At 43.1% G+C, this 18372-nt stretch overlaps 1 protein-coding gene across 1 annotated transcript in view; it reads right to left on the bottom strand.

The window, feature by feature from the left end:
• The window catches only part of MYH15 (myosin heavy chain 15), a 45650-nt gene extending 36431 nt beyond the window's left edge, over positions 1-9219 (bottom strand). Inside the window, exons 1-7 of the mRNA XM_064724754.1 lie at positions 9096-9219; positions 6143-6291; positions 4978-5081; positions 4309-4452; positions 2699-2855; positions 1161-1188; positions 211-304 (exon numbers count right to left, since the gene is read on the bottom strand). Of these exons, the coding sequence (XP_064580824.1) occupies positions 211-304; positions 1161-1188; positions 2699-2855; positions 4309-4452; positions 4978-5081; positions 6143-6236 (621 nt within the window). The 5' untranslated portion in view covers positions 6237-6291; positions 9096-9219. The remainder of the gene's footprint in view (positions 1-210; positions 305-1160; positions 1189-2698; positions 2856-4308; positions 4453-4977; positions 5082-6142; positions 6292-9095) is intronic.
• Positions 9220-18372: the final 9153 nt, after the last annotated feature.

Here is an 18372-nt window from a genome sequence, read left to right as displayed (position 1 = left end):
GAGGGAAAAAAAAAAAAAAGTGGCATCAACAAGCATCTGTCCAGAACCAGGGGTGGTGTTTCTGCTCCATTTGGAGCATGGTAAGTTCATGTGTGCCTTTCTCCTTTCAGAACAGCATGCTCTCAGAACTGCAGTCTCGTGAGGTTAGTTGGACACAAGAAAGAGGGGAACCTTGGGAGTCTGAAATGAGGCAGCCAGCAGCAGACTTACATTCTTTTTACCAGTTTCACCCAGGGCTGCCACTGTGGCAAAGTACTGGATGACTCGTTTTGTGTTGACAGTCTTGCCAGCACCAGATTCTCCGCTAGAGGAAAGGGGAGCAAACAAAACCATTGCTCAAACAGCTGCAACTCATCCTTTCAACCCTGTCCAGCCAGCTCCTCCCATCAAGGCTGTTCTCAGACTCTCTGACTCTGGTGCCTGCAGCCTGTTGCTCAGCCATTTCTGTGGAAATATCTCAAAATGACTGGATGAAGAGGTGCAGTCCTATGAGAGCAGTAACTTGTTCTTCATACAGGTGAGCTCAGAAGTCCTGTACAAACCCACCCTACACCGAGCTTCTTTTAGGGACATGACGTTTAATTACAAACATCCAGACTAACTCACTGGGGTACACATATCTACAGTTAATGAGCTAGAAAAAGCAGAGGAAAGCTGCTGTTATTTGCCAGCATCACCCAAGAGCACTTGTAACTTTGTAGAGACACCCAAGTCTCCATCCTTTCATGCTTGCCAGGAAACATCACACCTGCTCTTTTGTGCCTTGATCATCTCTCCCTCATTAGATGTATCTACACTCTGAAACATAACTTTCAGCAAGAGTAACCACACTGAACAGAAGGTGTCCTCTGCATCCAAAGACGACAGCCACGGAAAGGCCAATCCTGCAAGGAGCAGTTTTAATTGCCTGCTGAGTTGTTTTCATGCCTACATGGAATGTTCACCAGATGGGGATCAGAAGTGAACCAGACTCCATCAAACCTTTAGCTACTCCTTTCTCATGGAGGCCAAGTTAACCATCAGATGGCCAAATTGACAGTTACTTGGCTCCAGGTGATTTAGCTGAGATTTTAAGAGTCAACTTGTATTTTATCAGGGTTTTTTCTTCAAAGTTTTTCACAACAACAAAGTCTCAAATCAGTCAAAAAAGAAGAACTTACGTGATCAGCATAGACTGATTCTCCCGATCTGTGAAGGGGAAAAAAAGAAAAAAGAAAGAGACACTTAGTAGGGTGTACAAATCACTTATTATAATTGTAAATTGGTACCAGAATCAGTCATGCAAGGACAGGAGAGAATCACATGAAGCAAAGACAAAAAGATAAAAACTGGCTAGAATGATTTCCAGAAGTGCGAGTTCCAGCCCTGCCCCAAATCCTTCTCTTGTGTTTTGCTCAAATTGGTATTAAATACCTGTCAGTTGAACACATTCATCTGTGTCTGGGAAACTATAATAAAGGAAGTAATTTCCTGTTCTGAAAACATTTATTCTCTTAATCCTGAGTGCGTCTTTGCTCATGTCACTCATGTCTGACCTTTCTGCTCCTGCAATACTAGACCAACCCAAGTAATTTTGCTCTTTTTTTTCACAGGCTGTTCCTTAAAATGCATGCATATTCCTCTTCAGCTGGCCATGCTACTGGAACTAAGCAGTCTATTGTCCACGCCTAATTGCCTGATCAGAAACAAGCATTTATTAGAACACTCTGCAACCCTAATATATTATTAATCATGTTCAGAAAACACTAAATCATGGCAGCTTCCCAAGTCATTAAGCCTAAATTCCTCTTTTCTTTTTATAATTCCAGTCGTCATGGCAGGCTACATATTGAGGAGCCTTATCTGATAAAAGAGCATCTCTGCAGCCAGACACACATTCCCTCTGCCCGGTGCTTTTTGACCCCTCACAAAAAGGTGGTTTTTCATTTTTTTAAAAGTAAGTGTCAGCACTATGTGTTCTGGTCAAGTCTCTTTTGGATTTATCCTGCTGCCTCGCAGGCCGTGGTGTGAGCACATCGCTGCTGCCCTCTGCTGATAAACTCCTTTTTCCCCAGTAACGCCAGGATCAGGGCGAGGAAATTTCCCAGTGAAATCTGGAGTTTGGTCCACGGGATCGGGGCCCGGAGCCATGGCAGCCACCACGACACTCGCGCAGGTCAGGGTCACGGCAGCAGTGTGACAGGGCCAGTGTGACAGCCACAGGTCAGGGTCACGGCAGCAGTGTGACAGGACCAGCGTGACAGGGCCACAGGGCTGGCCTTCACGGCAGCGGTGTGACAGGGCCAGTGTGACAGCCACAGGGCTGGCCTTCCCCGGCCTGTGAGCGCACACATCTCACCGGCATCGTGACACGGAGTGCAAACTGGCTGGAGGGCTGGTTTTGAGCTTGGAAAGCACTAACAGACCTCTGGGACCTGGCCCCATTTCTGGATTCACTCAGCTCAGACAGCTAAATTTGTGCACCTGACAGATGGTTACCAGGAATGCCACAGGAACAGGCAGGGCAATTTAGAAATGAAATAAATGTACGGATACACACATGTATATAAAATCATCACAGACTGCCAAGCCGCTGTTGCTTGTGGACTATTTTCGTGTTTGTTCCATGCTGCAGAAGCTCTCACCCCCTTCCCTGCAGCACAATCACAGCAGCCTGACTGACAGGAGCAGGCTGGTGGAGGCAGGCAGTGGCACTTACTCCGCAGCATGTCGTGGTACGCGTTGTCAGCGATGGAGAAGATGTGGGGAGGAGCCTCTGAGCGCCGCTTGCCTTTGTATGCAGCGACCACCTCCGATTTGTAGACAGGCAACCACTTGTAGGGGTTTATAGTCACACAGAATAAACCAGAATATGTCTAGAGAGTAACACAAAGCCAGAATGAAAAAATTAATTAATGTGATAAGGCAAAAAGTCTTAGTTAACCAAGCAGGATGTGGCATTGCCAGCTGTTGATTTAGGCTTGAATTCTGAATTGAATTTCAGACTTCCTAAATTTCAGAAGTTACTGATCTGCTAAGTGACTTCCTAATTGTAATTCATACCAAAACTACAGATATTGAACAGTTTTCAAATGGGGAAAAAGGATTTTGAGGTGTCAACCTGAAATGAAAACATTGCCTTCAGTAAAACAAAAGAGCAGCAAATAGACTTGTGTCTGATTTTGTCCCTTGCTGCTCCATGGGAGTTGTTTCCTCTTGAAAACAGACATTGCAATGGAAAGTCACAACTTCCCTCTTTGAACTCCATTTTTAGGAGGAGAAACAACCTCCCATTATTAATTGCATGCAAGAACCTCTAGAAAATTTCTGGTGGGTGTTCAAAGAGAAAAATCACATGATAGTATTGTGCCCCAAAGCTGTGGAACCTTTTTCAGCTTTTGGAGATGCCAGGTTGGTAAAAATCTCTTTATAGTTGCTCTTTGGATGATATACATCAGTTCTCTGGGGCCTGGTCACTCCAAGGAAGAATAAGCTTTGAGTTGTAACTCCAGGCAATTGGTGTCAGCTGGTAACTTTTCAAGTACTTAGCCCAGCTTGGAGCAATATCTTCAAAGAAACCTAGTTATCGTATGGGCACAATCACTATATGCACATAGATTATTGAGTTCAATTAAGTTCTAAAAGTTTCAGGTGAAATCCAGGTCCCTTCCCCTAATAATAGCATTAGGACATGCTCCTGAAGGGCCTTGGCATGAATCCCCTGTCCTGTTTTCTAGAAAGAAAAATAATCCACCCCTACCAGTAAACAGATTAAGGCATGATGCCAGTTTAATTTTCTGCCTATACTGATCTGCAAACAAAGCTATGCTTTAGGCCCTACATGTTCATGCAGAGGTTATTAGAGAAACACAGAAAATGTTTGACAATGAGAATTTAAATGGGTAATGTTGGATTTACTCTTCTGATGAATACCAAAATACCGACCTAGGGTTGGCTGGAAAAATCAATGGATTCCTTTGGCTGATTTAAAATACAATTGAATGCAGCTAACTGGGAACAAAAGAAATCTCCATGGCTGGCATTGACATAGATTAATATTAGAAGATGAAAAATAAACTGAAAAATAAAATAAACTGGTCTCCCCATCACCTTGACTTAAAAAATTGTTCCCCACCACCCCTTTCCTAGGCAAGCAAGCAAAACTAAGGAGCCAGGCACCATCTTACTGATTCAGTTTTGTGTTTGTACTCAGTTGACCCTCACTTTTGTGACTTATCAGAGTTGTAAAATGAACATGAACACATATTCACACACGATGTCAGCACTTGAAACGCAGGCTGCTAAATCCACCCCTGCAGTGGCCCTTACATAGATCATCCAGTTGCTGTAGCGTTTCCTCAGGTTGTACAGCACAGACGCCTCGTTCAGGTGGGTCAGCATAGACATGTCCTCAATCATGTCGAATTTGGGAGGGTTCATGGTCTGCACATCATCTTCTTTTATAGTCATGGTCTGCAAAGACAAATAAATACAGCAACACTGGAAGACACTGGGATCCTCTGTTGCTTCATACACCTTATGGAAGAAAACATATTTTTCCCTCAGCAGAGGGAAGTTCTTCAGGTCAATCTCTGCCTATGTGTGCAATACACTGTGTTTCCACAGGTATCAGAAGAATGGGGGAAGGCTGAGATGATAAAAGTAAGAAGCAGGATGCTATGGCTGCAAAGGAAGCCATGAAATTTGGCTAGAGCCTGGGTTTTTAGCTCTGGGCACCAAACCAGAACTGGCTGGTTGCAAACCTCCTGTCACAGCCCTCCCCCGGCTGGGCGGCGGCTGATGCTCACCCACCCATGACTGCATTGCTGGTTTTCCCTTGGTGGATTTTCATGTGTTATCCTACCCTGGCATCAGTTACTGAGCCTTCCCATTCACAGCCCATCTCATGAAACAGGCAACTGAACTGAAACAAGAACAATTCTGTAGCTTGCAGTTCTGGCCCTGTTAGTCACAGATCAGACAAAACCAGTTTTGTACCCTTCCATCCGTTGTCTGCACGGTCACTTTGCCTTCGCTGGTTTCTGTAATTTCAGCTTCAACGTAAGCTTTCTTTTCATCAGGAACCCAACATTTCTTCTTCCCTGTGAAATTAAGAAGACTGAGGGTTCATAGCCTTGCATCAAACAGCAACACCATGCCTAGCTAAGTGAGATTGCTGGATTACTTTTTCTGCAGAAGTGGCACAAAACCTCTGGCATTGCAGCAGATTGGCAGTGCTGGGAAGCTGTGTGATGAAGCAGAAGGCATAGGGCTCCCAAATGTTGTCTTCCTTTGAAACTACTGCTCGGCTTCCTCTAGATCCTTCTAGCACAAGGCGTCAAAATATTTAAAATATTTCACAAATGCTGGCTAAGCCTCAGCCTCCATGGAAAATCCATAATCATTATCACCAGTGTGCAGATGGAGGAACTGAGATTCAAGCCCAAATTAAGGCATTTGCTAAAAAGTCACATAGAGAATTTCAAACTGTTCAAGGAATCCAACCCACATTATTCAACTGCCATCTATCAGATTTAACCTTATTCCTTCTCATTCTTCTGAGTATTGTGTTGAAAAACAGCAATATTAATAACTCACATTTAGTAATGTATGTGCCTTTTCAGAGTTCAAAGCAGCTGCACAAGATTTTAGGTCTTGAGTTACAGCAACTGTTGTGAATAGTGAAAGGCGGCAGTTGTTGATGAATTCACACTTACTACTGAACCTCAGGGGTCATAGAAACTCGTTTAATGAAAAATAAATTATGGGGAACTAAAAGCTAACATCACATTATTATACAAGCTGCAAAGCAAATAAGACATCTAGTCAGGCCACAGAAACATCAATGTTTGTTGTTTTTCTCTAAAGCTGACAGAGAGGTTATTCCCCTTTTAGCAGAGCAGTACCAATACACCTTGCTTCTAAATCTAGATAAACACTTACTAGTCATAGATTGTTTTTCATTTTTACTGTCTGGGAGTTTTTAATAGCTTTGCAGAATAAAGGACCCTAAATTTGGTTGAACCAACATCAGCAGCACAGCAGTGACAACGGAGGCTTTTCATCCTGCTTTGCTCTGCATTTCTTTGACTCCATTCGTATGTAACCCTTACCCCTGTGAACGAGCCCCTGGCAGCACAAAGGGTGTGAGTCTGCAACTCACCATCGAAGGCCACAGTCTGAGCCTTCATCAGCTCCTTCTCACTCTTTCGGAGGTAGGGAGCAGCCTCCCCAAACTCTGACATATCGACCATCATCTTGGCAAGGGTTCAAGGTGACACAGCTCACAGAGGAAAAAGAAAGGCACCCAGTCTACCAAAGAAAGAGGGGGAAAAACAAAACAATCATCTATTCCGTGAACAACGTCAGGCAATATAAAAAGCTCAGCTAACATGGCAGGTGGCTGATCAAAGGGATGATTAATGTTAAACACAAATGCCTAACACAGATTTGGGACTAGACTGCACTTTTGGTGAAATCCTTCCTTGCCTCCGTTTATTGAAAGTCAGACAGGTCTTGAAGGCTTCTAAACCTCAACACTGGTCGCAGTTATCTCCACAGGAAGATTTTGTCTCTTTTTTGTGGCACATATGGTGCTTAAGAGCAGGAGGGACCACTTGAAGCTGTGATTTTAAAAACCACTTAGCAGGCGCCTCCTCTAGCCCCTTTCAAAATGGCCTGGAGCAAAGGTATGCTCTCCCGCAGGTCTCCTGGGGCTGTGCCAGCACCATGTCAGGCAGGCATTTTCTGGGAAACAAGGAGCAAGACTTCACTGCTGCAGAGCTGCAGGGATGCATGCCCACACTCTGACTGCAGAAAATTAGCACTGGACCTGGAAACAGCTCTGCTCCCTGCACTTCTCCAGTTCAGGAATTAGCAGGACAATAAGAGCAGGACTGACACGGCTCTGGGAGGTCCTGCGCTGGTGCTGCTCTCTCTGAATTCACCAGGCTGGGCATCTCCCTGCAGTAGGGCATGGCTTAGGGCAAGTGCATCTGAAGAACTGGTGCAAGGGCTTCATATGTCTTCAGATTGCTTTGAGCTTATCAGTCCAGCTTAATACCTACACTTGTTATCTCAAATGACAAGGGCACAGTGTTTAGGAGTCTTTTTTCATGAAAGAGAGGGCAGGGGACATGGGTCTCAGTGAGACTAATTTGCTGTGTTTGTACAGCCAAGTAATTAATTTGTTTTGTACTCTCTAAAATCATCAAACAGATATGATGGGTTTCTTTTTTTGTTTATTTTTTTTTACAGATTTTTTTACAGACTTTGACATAAATACTTACACACACATAAACTTCTCAGCATGTTTCCCAGCCCTTGTCTAAAAGAAGTTGTACTGCTACAAGGTGTACACACAGAATTTTAGAATTTCAGGGATTTTTGTTTGTTTGTTTGTTTGGGTTTTTTAAGTCAGGACACCATTTGACTACTATTTAAAGCTGCATAAGTGACCCTCAGGTTAATTTCTTCCCTTATTTTATTTACTGTGCAATATCCAGGCCAGCTGGATAAATTTTCAAGACCCCTATCAAGACAGACACTGTAGTCTTTCAAAATTTAATTCAATTTATTTCTAACAAAATTCTGGTAGAGATAAAAACTCCTCGTCAACCAAGGCAGATTTTTTTGCAGCATGTTCTTCCTAGGGAACATAAAGCCCTAAGACAGCAGAGTTGCCAAAGCGTTACATCCAGCCCTCTCCCAATGCTGCAGTAAAAGCTTGATACCTTCTGCCTTGTTGTTATAGAGCAAAAATTTTCTTTCTCAGAACTAGCCTAATTTTTTTTCTAGATTTTAAAGTAATTTTTTAAACCTTAATCTTTTTAAAGTTTTATCACATACTTAAGCACAAGAATCACCAGTTATTTAATATCATGTGAACTGGCTAAAATTCCCAGCTGGAGACACAACTCAATGGCAGAGACTATCTCTCCCTAAGTGTGTCTCATCTCTAGTGGAGCAATGAAATCACATCAGTTCAGACATTTAAACAGAACATCATTAGAGCACATAAGTGTAATTTCACATTAAATGTGCAAATGCCAGAGGGACCCTCCAGTGTTAATCTCTAGGACCCAAGGCAGCTCCCACAAGTCCTAAAATACACTAAAGTGCTCTGAATCACTTTTGTGCTACCTGGCTCCATTTGCAGACCTCCTAGGGACAGTTCCTCAGCTATCACCTCCTTATCTCTTCCTTTTTCCCCCCTCATGTTCAGGGTGGACCCTACAGCGAGTATGTTATGGTGTAAAGCAGCATTGTGGCAGCTGGGAGAGAACCCGTTTCCTTCAGCAGCCCAGGTGTTTGGAGTTATGGCAGAGGCTGGAGCCCAGGCTGTGCACACCCTGGGGTGCAGAGAATTCATTGAGGCAATTCCATCAGCAGATACAAGAAGTGGGAAATTTTGTTTTGTTATGGATGCAAGATTATTTTTAAAATGCACAATAGTTGGGAAAGACAAGGCTAAAGCTAAAGATGTTCCCTTTCAACCTGTTGTAGCCAACAACAGAAAGAGCCAGCCCTTGTATATCAGCTGTAGGAGAGCCTTGAAAATGCCTGCTCCCTGTGGAAAGCCTATACTATTACATAGAGTGAAGTGGCATGCCCAGGACCAGCAATTTGATGGTGCATCCAGGCTTGGAAAAAAGGGACTTTGCCACTGCGGTGGCACTGCCTGGCCTGCAAAGGGAGCCCAGTAATGCTCCAAGGGCTGTAACTCAGGCTGGATTAAAGAATGCCTCGGACCAGCAAGCTACTTAAAATTGCAAATCGCGAATAAACCATCATCTCTCGCAGATGATAGAGATGGCAAAAAGATGACTTGCAGGCACTGGCTAATCATTTCACTCAGATGCGTAATTACAGGGGACCTGACACTTCCCTAAGTGGTTATCCTGGCTGGTTGAATGAATGCACTGATGTTAGAGAAGAAACACGTATTTGCTATTCTACCATTCGAGCAGCATCCTACAGTGACAACCACAGGCTAGATATTTACTGATTCTAGTACTAAAACTTTAAGCCACATGAAAACCTTAATCATATCAAACCCACGGTACAGTACTAGAGCACAGCACCCACACTTAAAAGTGAGAGAGGTTGGTACTCACCCTGGAGAGCACACAGAAAGTGTCACGGCTCTGCCTGGTCCAGGCTTTATATGCCCCTATCTCAAGGTCACCGCTGATAAGTGTTTAAAGGCATCTGCAGTTTTCCCCCACGCCTATATTTGTCTGCTGGATCCCAGCTGAGGAGACAATGAATGCCCAGGGAGGGGACACGTGTGGCTGTGCCCTGACAAAGAGGGCAGGAATGTCAGTGAGGAATGGCACTCTTGGTCCCGCCACCCCTCGCTATGCTTTCATTCTTGCTCCATGACTTCATGGAAGAAGCCTTTCCTGCTTCTGTGTTTTCACTAGGGCAAGAATTGCTTTTCCAAGTGCTTCAGAACTTAATTACCGTGGGTTCGTGGGTGTAGGTGTGTGGGTGTGGGTGTGTGTGTGTGTAAATTAAGACTATTCAGACATGACTCCTCTGGAATACGAAAATCAAAGCTTTTTGCACCAGGAATAAGTGATTATTAAGGGAATTTGGTTATGTGAGCCAAATTCCCTTCAAGCAACAGGGCTAGGCAGTGGGCTCTCGCATTCCAGCCAAGGGCTTTAAAACCCCTTTTTGGGCCCCAGGAATTTTAAAACCAAGACTATAGGCTCAGATTTGGAATACACAGGTGTTCCCCAGTTTATGAACAAGTCAAGACAGGAAAGAAATCTAAGAATGTATTGAGTCTGCCCAGAAAGTGAATCACAGATAAAGAGCAAAGTAAGCATCAATTTTAGTGAGCCCTTTACTTCAGGAAACTAATTTATGAGTCCCAATTTAGGCAATGTCTGGCCTTTTTATTGTAAACTCATTTTTCCGATGAAACAAGCACCATGAGTAACTCAGGTCTCATTTCATTGCAACCCATAAATAACAAAACAACTGACACTGCCAGACTGATTTGCTTTTACCAGTACAGGTAGATATATAGGTTTCCTTTGGTTCTAGCATAAGCTGAATATAAAAGCAGAAAGGAAAATAAATACTGTGAATAATGCTTGTTGGCCACAAGGGAAGACAATATATTTGTGCTCTACAACACTCAATTCCAAGGAAGCAAGGAGGGAGCTTATCCATAACTTCATTGAATTCCTAGATACCCACAGGAACAAGTGGCTTAGTTTGTGACCAGGCAAGAAGGAAAATGTCTGCATAGTGATTCTGCTATTTTTAAAGCTGTTATGCTGATGACTGGACAGGACAGGTTGTACAGACAAGGTTGTTTTATAAGAAACAGGAATTTCTGGAAGTGATAGGCTCAAAGACAGGAGACTGATGTGGCAGCTCTGAGGATTTGAGCGCTTTGGTAACTTGGTATTTTTAGCATTTGGGGAATGCAACCAAGAGATAGAGAATCACTACTGCTGTGCTAGAAACATGCTCACCTCCAGACAGACTGGAGAAAAGAGTGCTCTACTAGGGGGGAGAGACAGGGATAAGAGCTAGGGATGCAGCTTTCCATCCTGGTCTGGATTCATCTGTGAAAGGAACCTGCACTCCAGCTGAACACTAGCAGTTTGTGTCACATTCTAGACCTTGACTGGCTGTCACACTCACACCAGAATTGCCGCCTAGCCTGCTGCTTTAGAGGTGTTTGGTGCCCTGCAGCACAGATGTGTGTCGGATCTAAATCACCATCTTTTTGCTTTATATCTGGCAAAAAAGAAAAGAGAGGTGGTGATTTTGGCTGCTGAGGTGAACAGTGAGTGGTTGTGTAAACTCAAGCAGATGCTCCTGATCACATAATTGGAAACAAGGTAAATCACAAGCATCACCAAGCTTTATGGACATTGTTAATCTGCTGAGAAGACTGAGAATATGATTATTTCAAGCCATGAGGATAAAAACTGCTGATACTCTCTCCCTCTTGCTCCTCTCTCACATAGCCAGGAGCTTTACTTCCAAACACAATATTCTCATTTACCACCTACATTGCTTAGAAGAAGCCATCTTCTTACAAATACACTGTTATCACTTACATCTTCTCTGTTCGTCAAATATTCAGCTTTCATCAGTCCTGCATGAACACTACAATCTTGCTCCCACGCCTCCCTTTTCTTTTTTGGGGTTGCAAACAACTGTTTCCATAGCTAATTCTAAAGCAATTTCAGTGCTTCTGCTGCTTAGAAAGGGACACAGATAACTGGTTCAAACACAATCAATTTATTTTCTTTGCTAGCCTGATGTGAATGGATGCTGCACATTAATCCTGCCTTTCTGGAGTTTATTTGCTTTCTCTTAGTATGAAACAGACATTGCAGAACATTTTCCCTAGATTAAATTTGTAACAGGGACAACCAAAGACATTTTCTTTTGCAGGGGCTACTTTTAGAAAGGTTAATGCTGGTCACTGTTTCTAGGGAAACAAGGGTCTTTGATAAGGAGCTCTTGTGACTAAACTATTTTTAATAACATTACATATTGGAAAGGAATGCAATAACATTTATCAGCTCTAGACAGAAGATAGTGTCAATATTATGGTCTAATATAGAAAAGTTGACATATTGGTTCTGTAAAAAGCTCAGTTATGAACCCTTTCTATTTCTTAGACAAAAAGATCAACCAGCCAGCTGGGTTTTGACAAAAGCTGGCCTTTAGACTACTCTTAATGAAATGTTTACTGTAATAACCTGGCACTCATGAAAAGCAAGATCAATGAGAGAGAAGGACACCAGTTTAAGAGACAGATGCTTGGAGAAAACATCTTTGCAGTCAGGATCCTCTGGGTTGCTCTATAAAAAAAGCAGAAAGACCATCACTCTACAAGATGCATCTAAAAAGAGTGAGAACCTATTGTTTTCCTCAGGGGCTTTTTTTGGTCACTGGTCCATGCTGCTGTTGCAGCGTCTATTTAAAAAACAAGTGGGAAAGAACCAAAATGACTTAGTTGGATGAGGAAGTTCATCCATCTGGGAATAGTTTCAGGAGACAAAAGGTGCTAACATCTTATCCCAGAGCAAAGCCAGGCCCACTCTGTACAAGTGATTTATTTTGTCTTGTGAAGAATTATGTTTTAAATCCTCAAGCTGCTCATGGCCCAAAGCAAAATTGGAGGGGGAGAGAAACTTAGATTTAAAAATAGTTGCACTCTGCTACATCTCTTAAGGATGAAAAAATTGGCACTGAACAGTAGATTGAAAGTATGTTTATGACAGCTATGTTCCCATTATTAGACCAGGGATTTTCAGGTCTCTGCCAGCCTTTGTGCTCCCCCTGCTGCAGTGCCTGTGCTTGGCCATGGACACATGTACCAGCAGCCTGAAGAGGTATCAGGAACATCTCTTCACCTTCCTTTCTTTTTAAGGAAGCAACATAATTTTAAATATTTTTCCTCAATTATTTCTTTGCTGACAGCTACTCTGTGGTGTGACAGTAGAACGGAAATTTAAATCTCTCTATGGAAAGCATCTGCTTTCATACAAATATGACTTGTGAAATAATTCCTAAGCCACCAAAAATGTCTTAAGTGGCATTTAAGCCACTGTAATCTGTGATCTATTGCTATCAACATGTAAACCCCTGACACCTCTCCCTGTTTTGAGCAGCATGGGGTCAGCAGGGACTTCAGAGCATTAACCCTTTAAACCACAGGAGCGTTGCCGATCTTCCCAGCTTGGCAGCGCCGTTTCTCAGCCTCTGATCCCATGCCAAGCTCAGTGCTCCAGCTGCAGCAGCGGCATGCTCCCCTCCTAGTCCGGCCTGGCACAATAAACATTTCAGAGCTGTCACTGCTGCCTCTCCCCTGCTGACATTCAATCATTACGGTATCTTAAGGACGTTTAAATAGGTCAGGTTTTTAATGGGAGATCTTGGCTTCTGGGAGTGAGACTGACAGCCTTTTGAGAGCAGATTAACAGCGCTGATAAATCAATCTCAGACTGACTCACAGCCATAAGAAAAATAAAAGGATGAAAAAGGAACCTAGTTCAATAAATGGCCTCAGTTCTTTGGCTCTGAAGATGTACCGGGGGAGGGAAAGAAGGCTTTTGTCGTGTGCCTCGTCATTCTTCTTTCTCCAAATTTGACCGCATCCCGCACTCCACCAATGTGCTCTGCTGGAAGTTTTCCGACTCCAATGATCTTGAGCATCACACCCTGCCCATCAGGTCAGAGATTAATGGCATGTTTTGAGAATTGTAGTGCCTCCTTTTCCCAACAATCACATAGCCTAATTGCCATTAGTGAGTTTTGGGTTTCCCTCCCCCATCTCACCTTAAACTACTCTGCATTATCCATAACCACCGGGGAAGGCAGGGGGTTAAAAGCACTAATAATGCATGTAGGCAGTTCAGGTTAATCTTTTGAGTATTCATTAACGAAGCTTTTGTTTGCATAGCATGTCATTGGAATTACTGTAGTCCCACCACCAATTCCATTAAACCTTTCTGAAGCTAATAGCAGAAGTATTTTAGTCTTGATCAATGCAAGGCAAAAAAGAAATCTTCTAAGCGTCTCTCTGGGGTTTGTATTACGCAATCTGACTTCAAAGACAGGGCACTTCATTAGCCTACTTCAGCCTCTGACTATGATGCACTCTGTCTGCTCAAGCAGCCTGAAAATCACATTTCCATTTCAATAGGCAGTGCTGTCCTAAAATACTCCTAGGTCTTCAGACACAACATATTCTAGCTCCTGGTGCCAAGCTCCTGCAAGACAACTTGCCTTTTTTTGGCTTTTTTATATTTCAGCTTCAAGGATTCAGAGCCTGCCCTTCAGGTATGAGTAGGGGTAGTTGCTGATTGTCTGGTTTTGCTGCTGTGGAAGCTTATTTTTCAGGTGAGCTGAGGGGGAAAGAAGTAAAATATTCATGCACAGAAGGTTTTGTGATTTTTCAATTTTTCGCTGCTGTAACTCTATGAGTCATAACTCGACTTTCAGTCAGGGATTATTTGCTATCTTTTGTTTACCTTATGCTAACTACAAGCTACACTAAAATACAGAGAGTGTTTAATTGGTGAAACAATTGTCATGGGAATACTTTATTAACTTTGCAAGTGCTGATGGAATAAACCCAATGTGATTGGCATGATGTTAATTTAGCAGGAAAACACTGCAGGAAGGAGACTGTGTGAGTTTTTTAGCATTTACATTCTGTAAGCAACAACAAAACATTATTTCTTTCCAAATACAAATACACTGGGCTAGTCTCCTCTGTTGAAAATTCAGTCAGCAAAGCTTCTTGAAATATTAAGGCCAGTTTTAAAAGAAAATCTATTTCCAGGAGTATTACCTTCTGCCTGAAAAAGCACAAGTCTGTGCTTTTCACATGACCTAATGATTTGACACTTTTTGTCAGTTGAATTTAAGCACCTCCAAAAATGGACACGACATCCTTCTCTCCATCAGCAATATGACTGGCTATGTGAGTGTGTGCATGTGAGTGTATATATAGGAGAGACATGCATATATATTTATACATCTGGGTGTATATCTATAAATATCTATACATATATATATATATATATACTTATAAATGTGAAAACAAGTTCATTTTCTGAACCTCTCCCCTCCCAGCTGTGATGTTCCACACTTAGAGCTCAGTACCAGATGAAACAGCCTCTTCCTTGGAGACCTGCAGAACTGACCCTGCAGTGCTGCTGCTGTACCACAGCCCAGCCGTGGCAGATCCCCCTGCTGTGCTCCCCGATGCTGGAGCTGAAATCCTGCCCCAGCAAACCCCCCCAGCACATGGGGCTCAGCCTCTCCTCTGCACAGGGCAGGGCTCCCATTGGTGTGACGAGCACATCATGTCTGACACCAGGGTGATTTCTGGAGAGGCACAACGGGGCGAGGTGGGAAAGGGGGGAGCTGTTCCAGAAGGGCAGAGCCAGGAGTGGTGAGATGACAGGAGTTACAGGAGGGAGGGATGGTGAGGAAAGGCTATGAAGGAACCTATGGATGCCACTGCAGAAAGGTTGCACCACCTACCGAGACCAAGACACATGGAGACATCATCAGAGACCAGCCCGGCATTGCCTTTGAAGAGGACAACCAATTTTGTCACAACAGTGATAAAAAGCACAACAGCAGCTGAGATCTCCAGTGAGGCTACAGGCACAATTCTCTTCAGAGTCACACTGGGTCCCCAGCAGCAGCCAATTCAGTTGTAGCAGAATTGACTTGAATTGATTTCAAATATATTTTCCTTTATCTTTTCTTTTTTCTTTTGTAACTGAAATATGCACCTTGTCTTTACAGGAAAAAAATAATGAAGGAGATGAAAGAAAATAATATCAGATCATATACTTGAGGCTTCTTGCACAAAGCCAAAGTATCTGCTAGGTATGTAGTTATATGTATTTCAGTCTCACCCAATGGTCTAGAAAAGAAAAAGGAAAGAAATTATTAACATATCCAGTATGATGATGCAAAGCTAGATTGCTGTAAAAATGCTGAACAGGAATGGAACACATGCCCTGCCTCACTGGGCCCCTCTGAAGCTTTACTTTAAATACCAGTAGCTCAGCAGAATGAAAGCACTGAAGAACTCATTTGACAAGATCACCAACCCAGGTGATTGACTCATTTTCATCAAAACTCACCCAACAGAAAACCTTGGGTTTGGATCTATGCAGCATGTCCCACAGCAGCTTCTCACCAGCAGGTTCATCTATTCACATCTCTCCACCAGCAGAGCATTTGGGAACAACCTTGGTTTAAAGTCTGTTTACCACTCTGTGGGTGTCATTCCATCTCACCTTTCCAGATGCCCTTCTGCAGGTCTGGTGGCTGTGCCTTGCTTCTGCTGGAGAAGAGAGTGAGATCCAAACGATAACTCCTGCAACAAGGGCAACAAAATAACATTTTTGTTTATATAGCTATAGAAAAATCTATATCATGTTTTAAAAATCAACCTGGTGTTTTTCTGACAATCCAAACTTACAGCAGGAGGCTAACTAAAATACTTAACACAGAACTTTGAGAAAAATATAGGCTATTTTTGGGTGTGAAAATATGCTATATAAAAATAAGAAAAAAAAGAGAAAAGAAAAGGAAGCTGTATTTTTTGAGTTGGATCATTCTGCCTCTTGCCTGTCAAGCAATAAGGTCCTGGTAGACTCTCTGGTTCTTCTTGTACTGCAGTTGATGAACAGGGATTTTCCAGAGCAGAAAAATATCCCTTGTTGTCATCACCCAAATGTGCACCAGAACCACAGAGAAGGAACTGCAGATTTAAAGTTCAGGTGAATTCCATTGGATTGCCAGCATGGCCTGGAGGCCTACCTTTATCCATTACTGACACACCTTCATACTTCAAGATATGCAAGACAACATGATCAGAAGAAAAATCAAATTAAATAAATGGTGTGATGCCGGAATTGCTGTCATCCTTCTAGGAAAGGGAAACTGAGGCAAAGGTAGGGGCTACATCCATGCAAATAATGAGGCATTCAATTCCCACTATTTCTCTGTGTGGAGTTACAAGAAGATTGCCTTCAAAGAAGGACTAGGCAGTGTGTTCATGGCCATGCTGTTGGACCAGGAGCAGAGCACAGGCAATAGTGCTGTAAGAATTTGACACTGCCCTTGGAGCAAGCCCTACCCTTCTCCATGGGCAGACAGGCTTCTCACCACATGGGTCATCTTGGTCACACTTACTTGGGTTTAAAAGTAGGAATTTTACCTGTGTAAAAGTGAGTGGCAAGTTGTTTGTCACCCAAGCAGTTTATTCTGAATGAAGAATGAGAGGAGCAGATTTTAGGTGCCACACGTGTAAAGAGCAATGCACTAATTGGCACTATTGTTCACAGCAGAATAGGCAGATACATTCAAAGGCAATAGCAATGCCCTTTATACTTCCAGTTACACTGAAGGAAGATTTGGCTCACTCTTCACTGGACACACAGACTTGGGTTTTAGCTATTTGCAACAAGTAGAAAACTATCCTGAATACACCTGAACTGCTTACAGTATTCTACTGCCACACAGGATGTCTGTACCTTGTCAGGTAAAAAGCATGCCCATTAAAGTATGACACCAATGAGCAGAATTTATTTCAACAAGAGAACTAATCAGAAAGCAGATGTATAGATCCATTCCCCAGAAATAATAAAACAAATGACATTTAAGTAGTAGGCACCATTCTGTCCCATACTCAGGCAATGCAGACAGGTCTTACTGATTTTTTCATAGCATATGCATGAAGTTCAAAGTTCAAACCCAAATATTTCCCTAACCAGAAAGGACACAGTCCTTCAGACTACAGATTCAAGATGTGTTTTAATGACAGTTTAAAGAAAAGTATGAAGCTTATGAGAGGAGGTCCAAAAGGACAAATGAAACAGAACCTTCCATACTCTCCCTATTCCTGATACCGCAGCCTGTTTGTTAGCAGTAACAATGTGTGACACATCACATGGGGCTCTGCTGAGATGAACTCCACACCCCTGACCCTGAATCACTGATAAAGCCATGACATGGAAAAAAGAGCAGCCTGAGTGCCTTCACAACAGCCAAGCTCTGGGGCTCAGCAACGCCTGCCACAATCCTGTTATCTCCTGTAAGTGTCTCCTACTGCTGTTATCAGCATCAGAAGTGCAGAGGTATTAGCAATAGAAAGGAATTCTGGCCCTGTGCTCCCTCGCTGGACAGGTTCCTGTCTGTGTCCCACTGTCCCGTCCAGCAGCAAGGAGCCCGGCACGGGGAGCACACGTGTGTGTGGGGGCACAGGGAGCCAGCCCCACGGCTGCTTGGAGTGGGGGCATTCCAAGGGAAACCAAACCCGCCACTCAGCAATACCTGAGCACATTCAGAGCATTGGGTTTTCCTCAGCATCACCTCCTTCCCCTCCCTGCCCTCACCTAAGGACAGGATGGTCTAGGAGGTGACGTGTGATCTCCCTTCACACCTTTCTCTTCTTGGACTTGGCAGAAGGCACATGGCAGAACAGACCTCATTGCTTGTGGCTCCACTTTTGCAAACCAAGACAACCAGATATGGGCAAAAAAAAAATAGCTAGCAGAGATTTGTTTCAATCTTATTCCTCCTTTATTCATTAATGTCTTCAAAGATATCCCCTTCCTCTCCCCAGAAACCCCTCAATGAAACAAGTGTGGACACTTCACCTTGGTTGCTGCTGCAACCTGACAAAAGATTGTAAACACTGATATAATTGACAAGATTCAGAACTTGCCATGTTTATCAGTTTCTTTGGAGATCTCAAATATTAAAAAAAGGAATTCAGTACTTGCTAAGAGAATATCTTCCCAGCCATAAAGGATCAGAGTCCCTAAATAAAAGAAAAGCTGAAAATTCTGTGTGAACTGATGATAAGAAAAGATCATT

Source organism: Zonotrichia leucophrys, chromosome 1, assembly GCF_028769735.1.
Source record: "Zonotrichia leucophrys gambelii isolate GWCS_2022_RI chromosome 1, RI_Zleu_2.0, whole genome shotgun sequence".
NCBI lineage: Eukaryota > Metazoa > Chordata > Aves > Passeriformes > Passerellidae > Zonotrichia > Zonotrichia leucophrys.
The sequence above is the reverse complement of the archived record's forward strand: the minus strand, read 5'-3'. Positions and strand labels throughout refer to the sequence as shown.